This window comes from Perna viridis, chromosome 10, assembly GCF_037379345.1.
Source record: "Perna viridis isolate PV_CMFRI_1.1 ecotype Kerala chromosome 10, ASM3737934v1, whole genome shotgun sequence".
NCBI classification, from domain to species: Eukaryota; Metazoa; Mollusca; class Bivalvia; order Mytilida; family Mytilidae; genus Perna; species Perna viridis.
This window is the reverse complement of record NC_142454.1, coordinates 23796185-23804563: the sequence shown is the minus strand read 5'-3', so window position 1 is coordinate 23804563 and position 8379 is coordinate 23796185. Positions and strand designations below refer to the sequence as shown.

The 8379-nt window shown below is 34.7% G+C and overlaps 1 protein-coding gene across 1 annotated transcript; it reads right to left on the bottom strand.

Moving 5' to 3' along the window:
* Positions 1-3898: 3898 nt before the first annotated feature.
* LOC148605051 (sulfate transporter-like) lies at positions 3899-7451 on the bottom strand. Its single transcript, XM_088549955.1, has 2 exons — positions 7312-7451; positions 3899-6204 (listed from the first exon to the last, which is right to left on the bottom strand). The coding sequence occupies exon 2, from the start codon at positions 6182-6184 to the stop codon at positions 4121-4123; it is 2064 nt and encodes a 687-aa protein (XP_088406081.1). The 5' UTR covers positions 6185-6204; positions 7312-7451; the 3' UTR covers positions 3899-4120.
* Between the last annotated feature and the right edge of the window lie 928 nt (positions 7452-8379).

Genomic DNA, 8379 nt, shown 5'->3' with positions numbered 1-8379 from the left:
AACAACGCATGCCCTATTTATATAAAGTGGCTACTGACACGTACCAAAATTAATACTGAGTCGAATGTATAGCATCCATTCATTTAGTATGAATATAAAAACATGAAAGATTTAAGTGTCGTTATCATAGTACATGTATCTCAATTTCAGTAAGACCGTCCAGCTGAACAGCAGCACTAATAACGTATGCCCTATTTATAAAAAAGCTGCCACAGACACGTACCTAAATGAATTATGGGGCAAAGTTTAGGGGGCATTGAATACTATTATGAGCCACTGGGGCAGGGGTGCTTTGTGTAATGGAACTTTGAGATGGAAATCAGAATTAAATGTAGCGTATCGTCCATATACAATTAAATATTTGCCTTAGAAATTTTAGTCACATTAAATGTACATGTACACGCATATGGGAATAGTTTGTTGTCAATACGGTGTTATCTTTCTTTTTACTGGTGCTATGTCGTTAAACATGAAATTAAATTCACAACTTCGTGTCGTTATTGTTCATGTTTAGGACAAATTAGTCAACTAAAAACATTCAAATCCATCGAATCAATTGAATTTTGCCAACAAAAAGTAGAAGTTCAATTGATACAAACGAATTAAAAGTATTTTATCAGTAAGCGATTATGCCGACTATGGTACAATCCTCTATCTGTCAAAAAAAAATCACGTCTTGGCACCAAATAATCATTGCACCAAAAATTAGTATCTGAATTGAACGGTTACGTTCAATTTGTCCATCTGTCAAGCCCAGTCATATGGAGTTATGTAAGCCTAATGAAGTCTATTCACATGGCGAAACTCTGCAATGGATAAAATAATCAAGTGAATGATAATGGATCCAATGTACATGCTTATTTGTCTGTGTTCAGTTAAGATATATACTTGGTCATGTCAAGCTTCAATACTAATCAATAGTTATTAATGTTACATAGTAAACTGTAGGTCCAGTGTCGTGTTCCTCTGCCCTCAATCACGAACGATCTCCTTAATCTACTCATCACGGTGCCAGTAGAATGGTCTGTTAAGTATTTTGTCACGAACCAATTGAATAGAAACAATGCATCTAATGTATTGTATTGGCTTCTAGATAATTTTTAGGAATTACAATGAATAGATGAAGTAAACCATAGCAATGATATTTATTCGTTAAAAAATAGGAAAACAACGGAAATCTTTTATTTTTAAGGATTCGCTATAGAAAAAGGGGATGCTGCTAATGTAATTTAAGTTATTGTCAAATTGTCACTTCAACATGCAGTGAAAACAATAGTCCGTTATTTTTGTTCTTTTTCTTTTGACCTTTCGCTGCTCTTCGTGTTTTGCAATTTAAGTAATCTCGGTTTTGTCTTGACAGAGGATTTCACCTGGTTTTCACGAGTTCAAGATTCAGAAGTATAAATCACAATGATGGAGCAAGTAAAATGATTTTTCTCCTTGTCGCCATACGTTTGACATTTAACAGCAATAAAACTGTTACTTTCAAACATGTTTTTGAGACACATTAAAGAATCAAACGATATCTCTTTTCCTTGCAACTTAGAACTTAGTTAGAGGCGTCTCAACAATAATTATGTAATAATAAATTTCTTTTTTTTATTTCTTCTCGCTATCACGATCTGCTTGTCTTCTGCCTTCTTGTATTTTTGCATTATATTTCCGAATCGTCTTGCTTTACTTACTGTCGAAATATTGTAAAATATTTTATGTTTATGGCATTTGCTTTGATACTTTACATGTACAGTTGTACTTTACATGTACACCATGTTTAGTTGTGTTATGAGGAGTGTAATTTTGTGATTGTAACCTTGGTGCAAATTTCGATGCGGTGAATCTTTTTGAGAGCGAAAATCGCCATAAACCTTAAGGTTCTAATTATACAGTTAATTATATTTAAACAGTATAAAAAAAGATGTGTTAAGAACGGATTTGCTACTGTTTCATTAAATAACTTATACTTTAAAGCGAAACAGCCACAGAATGCACTCCGATCAGTACTAAGAGGGCACGCTAGTGCATGTGTACTTGCATGTGAACCTGCATGTGCACTTGCATTGCTACACATGTAACAGTAAACTTAAACGAACGCTAAAAGCAAGAGGATAGAGTTTCGTCTTCGAATTTGACGTTGACCGTTGTATTATTTTGTATTTTCAGCGCATCTCGGTTTCATGAATACACGATACCATTTACCATTACTCGGAACCGTGGAAGGCTAATATTCAACAACAGTTCAGATTTTGCACGATGCCTAATACCAACAAGATGACCGTGGATGTTAAACAGATTATCTCACATACTATATTCACCAGACAAGTACAAAGTCTAGACTAATATATGAATTAAGTAAGATCGAAAACTGATTTTTATAATGCACTAAAACATCACGTTGCCTGATTTCCTGGAATTTAACGCAGATGTTATTTCTAGATAAAATTTGCTCCAAAAGCAAAATATAGCCAGACAATATATGGGATTTTCTTCAAAGAAAGCAGAAGATTCTTAGATATATTAACATTGCTATAAATGTTACAAGTGTCACATTTGTACTTTAAGTTGACGCTGAATTTCATTTCAATTGTGATATCAGTTGTTAATGTAACGATTACATTCCATGATTATTAAAAGTGTGTACGCTTTAAACACGTGAAAGTAACGTGTAAAAACACACTCATCCCCTCCTCAGCCTACAACTTCTTCCTGATTTACTGTACAAAAAACAATCTCTCGCACAGAGGATATAATCGCTATTTCAAATTTCTGCCATGCACATTCGGCATTGCATTTTGTGAAACCCACCCCTTTATTTGATGTGAATTAGTACAATTAATCGGAAACAGCTTTGCGTATTTGTAATGAGTAGTGCTCATGTCCTATGGATATTTTCACATCTTGTATAGCAGATCATTTACGGAGTGATACTTAATCAGGGAGCGGTTTTTAGTCTGCGGAGAAGATTGGTGAAAAACTGCACAAATTATGAGAGCTACTCATAAAATATCCGCGAAATTGCTTTAGATTACACGTGTAACTGTATTCCAATTTGCTTAGGAAGGTGTCGTTTAGAATAGACCCCTTTTTATATTCCTGACTCTGACTTTTTGAGCAAAACGAAGTAACTTCCCAACCCGACAAACTGGTTCACTCTCCAATTGGAGCAATGGACATCAGAATACTTCAAATTTAAATATTTGACTTATTGGAACTGTGGTACATGTAAGTACTTGCCAATGGATATTTATGAATAAATTTTTTTCATACCATTTAGCTACTTCCATGTACCTAAGTGAAAATAATTTTAGTTTCAAAGAAAAATGTTTAAATTACTATCTTTAAATTTCTTTTTCCCCAATAGACGACTTTCACATTCAATTCCATTCGGGAAAAGTTTTTCAATTATACCGAGGTCAACTGAGGTCAGCAGGCATAAGATCGGGTGACATTGCAATGGGAGCTAACCGAATAGAAACTTGATTCGGTTATTGTCAGGAATTTTTAAATGATACATACAGTCAAGTGTATAAATTATACACATGTAGAAGCATTTTCGACGTTTTAATGTTCGGGGACGTATTTCCACATACATGTAACTATTCCTGTTCGTATAGCCTTCGAATCCAATATCCTTTCTTTGTCTAGTGTAAAACCGTAGTTTCCACCAGATTCGGCGTAAATAGGGATTGTGAAAGTCGTCTATGAGACCGCCAAATAGGTATATATATTTTTACATAAACTTTATGCAACTTTTTCATATCCAGGGGATGCTTTGCCTTAAATTCTTCTAGATACATGTACACAAGTTTGTCAGTAGTCAGAGGGAAATTTGTCCTAAAATTGAGGCCGTATTTGTCGCAAGGTAATGAGGAACGTTAAATCATGCAGTAAAAATAGAAAATGAAAGAATAAATATAATATTGATATGTAACATATAAATGTGGTCGTTGCCAATACAAAGTGTTGTTTATAGAGGCTGTTGGTGGTTCCTTCATTCAAATCGACCTGTTCTTTCTTTGTGCACAACAAATACCAAAAACCTACATCCGTATGAACCCATCAGTGAAATCAGACGATATATTTGAGCAGTGAAAATTTATACATTTGAAAAAAAAAACAGGATCTATAACTTCTTGTTAGTGACGGCAATATAGGCATCAAGTAGGTCAGAATATACGTTGTTCATATCAAGTTCCTTTGTTAACTCTGACCTAACCATAAAATCTCTCATATAGTTGGTACAGTTTGCTAACACCATTGTCACACCTATGGTATTAAATTCTGAGTTCACTTGTAACAGGATTTTCATACCATTCATGTCGATGTAATTAATAGATGAACAATCTATAATCACGTGAGAAAGTAAAGCAGACGATTGGTCAAGTATGATCTTATCGTCTTCATGGTCTCCCAAACTACAATTAGTATCTACGTCGACAACGTAGTCCTTAGGGCTTTCCTCCTTTGCAGTTTGGAAGTCTTTTGGATTTATCGTATTTTTATACAACTGCTGTTTGAATCTATCCGCTGTTGCAAAATACAGCGAAGATTCCATTCTAAATATGACAACTTTTGAATTGATTTTTGGTATGTCATGCCATCTGGTATCTAACAATCTATCCTCCAGGCTTACTTTACCCAAGGCGTAGTGTGGCGAGTGCTGGCTTTGGAGAACAACTGTAAATAAACACAACAGAACACCAAAGTACAGAGCATATGGAAAATCTATCAAAATACCTGCTAGTACAGTCCCAAGAAATATTGCAAAATCATAACGATTAACCCTCCAGAGTTTGGGTAATTCTTTGAACTGATACAGTAGATTTTTGATGGCGACAATTATCATAGCTGCTAGAACTGCTATAGGTACTGACTCTAAGTACTTTCCTACGAACATTATGATGAGCAATACAAAAACAGCTGAAACTAAACCATTAAAAGTTGTTTTAGCACCCATAGTACTTAAGATGATTGTTCTAGGCGGAGCCACGCAAGACGGAAAACAAGAGAAAAACGATGATCCTAAATTAGCTACTCCATATGCGACTAATTCCTGGTTGTCGTCGACAGTGTAACCATGTTTCAACTCACACAAACGCGCCATAGATATCGTGAGAACAAATATAATGATGGCAACCACAATGCTGTGACCTATCATATCTGTTGTTAATAAAGGCAGTTTTGGTTCCGGAATTCCGGTTGGTATTTCTCCTACAACAGATATGTTAAAGGTGGCATTGAATTTTGCAAAATGCGATATGATCGTTGCTGTAACTACTAAAATTACATCGATTGGTATAGGCATTTTCATCTTGTGTTTAAACTTTTCGTTGATGACGTCTTTTACAAGCACCAAAATGACAATACAAACTAATGACAATATGAGTGTTGGTACATGGACTTCCGATAAAGATTTAAATATATCAATGTATTTGTAGATCAGCTTTCCAGGCTTGTTTACTGTTCTCACTTTGATTCCTAAAGCACTGCTTATTTGGCTTGTCAATATATGAGTTCCACCCGCTGTTGTAAACCCAGCAATGAATGAAGATGACAAATACGAAGTTATAAAACCAAGGCGACAAAGCCCCATCACCAACAATAAGATTCCAACAATACATGCGGACCCGGCTGCCACGGATGCTTTATACGATAACAACTCATCATCGTCTGCATCCGGAGCAATGGTCGAAAAGTTGTAAATGTTTGAAGTGTTTGTCACTACAACTTTCCGTATAACTTGATGCCAATTTTCAGTTTTAAGATCAACAAGTTCGGCAGTGAATAGGGCGATGACAGCATTTGTTCCAATGGAAACATGTTGAGATGTTCCGAAAATGACATACAATACGACAGGAAAAAATGAAGTGTACAGTCCATATCCAGGTGCTAAAGATGCTAGAAACCCGAATGCTAAACCCTGTGGGAAATGAAGACACGCTGCCGAAAGTCCACTCATTACATCGTCAAGTAAAAAAATTCTGAATTTATAGTTTCTGATAACTGAAAAAATTGGAAATAAAGATAACAAGTAATCCAGTACTGACTGTAGGGTACATCTCCTGCCTCGGCTTCGGATTTTTTCTAAAAATGGTTTAGATTCTTCCTTTGGTTTCCCGTAAAACTCCTGTAGTTCATTTTGCGTTTTTAATGACCGAGAAAGCTGCACATCTGTTATAGAGGTCATTATCTTTGCTTTCCCTCCTCCTACAATAAAGACATTGTTATACTAGAGTTTACAAGTTTTGTGTATGCGTATTCCAAACGGCAATGTAAATTTTAAAAACAATTTATTTCGAATGACATATTTGCTTGAAACGAAATGTCAGTAGGTACAACCTCGCCAATCAATCACAAATTTACAATAATATCTGCTTCTGTTATTAAATATTCGACTACATTTCGCGTTATTTTATTATTTTTTTTAAATATTTTTAAATATAATTTATAATTCTTTATAATGAACATAAAAGATCAGGAAAACTAAACTTGGCGTGCCTTATACGGTGTAATATAGTTAGATACAGGTGTATTTAAAATTTGAAAACGCGCATTTTAAGGTGTATACGTGATTTGCAGAGGGAAATTACCCGGGCATTGGTGTTTCTAAAAGGAGAAATATTAACATTGGCAAAATTTGAAAACCGTACTAAATGACTTCATGTAGGTGTGCATCCTTGCTTCTTCATCCAACGCCAAAACCAGGTCAGCCAAACAGACCAGGAAATTCTTCCTTATCACCCCCGTTTTGGAAAGTGTGGTGTAATTCATGCAGAAATTCGAGCAAATAAAGGCCTTGAACCCCCCTTACGAAATCACCTGATGTATCCCTGTTATTTCATCTATCTCCCATGGGTACAATTAATTAGTATAGAATGAGAATATTTGTATTTAATACTTTTTTGCATGGTTTTGTTCATAGAGCCTCGAATGAAGTTCTCGGAACGATCTACTTCAATTCAAATTGTAGATAAGCTATAAACCAGACGTATACAATTTGCAATTTAGTGTGTATTACCATGGCTGTGTAGATTTTTTTTCAATTACTATGTACATCTCGGTGTATATACGCTTAGACAACTTCACTTGAATAACGCCGTGATAAAAATATTTGAATAAATAAAAAGCGATCGATAGTGGTTGATACGACAAAACAATTTACACTCAATCGTTTGGACTGTGATGCGTGTTTTATCAGTAATATATATTTTTTTTTATCTACAGTGCGTACACTATAGTCATAAATTAATATCACTTTCTGTATTTTACAATACGTGATAAGGTTTGTTATTGCTATATGAAACATTGACTTACCAGTTCTGTGTACTTGTATGCCATATATTAACTCTTCACCTGTTATGATATCTCGACAATCTAAATATGTAAATACAGTTGTATCTGTAAACCTTGCAGAATAGGGAACTTCCGGAGTAACGGTCGACCACACTTGAGCTATTCACGGAAGCAGGCAACTAATAAAATATCTACTTGACGCGGTTAATATGGTTGTAAAAAATATTGTGTTAGTAACATAACATATTGTACGATTTGCCCAAATTAACGTCATGAGCTTGGTCGTTCAAACCGGCTGCAAGTACAAAACAGAACCTAAAGTCGCACGACAAGTAAACATCTAAATGAAAAAAGGTTTGATAGTGCAAATATAGTTAACCAGCATGTATGCATTTTGTCAGGATAAACTTTTGAATAACTCAGACAAGTCGACGAAAAAGCTTTCCATTAAAGAGAAGAAGTTCTATCCACTCGCCCAACCCCCACCCCCCTCGGGAAGGCGTTGACAACAAGTTAAGTACCAGTCTATTAAATTAGGCAATAGGTAAATATTGCAGACAACAAAAATCACCACTTTGACAGTGTATTTTTACTGTTCATTAGATTCAAGGAATTAAGTCCAGATATTTTATCTTTCTTTCAAATTGGTAAAATGAATTACATTGTCATTAAACGACACAGCAAATGAATAGTTCTTTGGAAAACCACTGTCAAAAATCTTAATTTTCTAACAATTCCCAAGTGATGCAGCGATCAAATATATTAATACAACTGTAGTTTTCCTTATAAGGAAGACTTCTTTTAGTGGAACGATTTTGAGTTTTGATTTAGCATTTTCCGTTTCTCCAATTTTGCCTGATTCTTAGGAAGTCTAGTATATTAGATCACTTATTATAACTGTAGACATCATTGATTCTCTCCATTTCATTTGATACTTTCAATTTGTTCAGAAAATTTCAATTACAGAGACAGCCCTAACTGAATTCTAACATGTACAAAAATGTAGTAAAGAGACTAGAAGGTCGTTCTGTTTAATTCCTGATGTCATTGCAAGAAAAAAAAAAGACCTTGTTCTAGGATAAATTATAT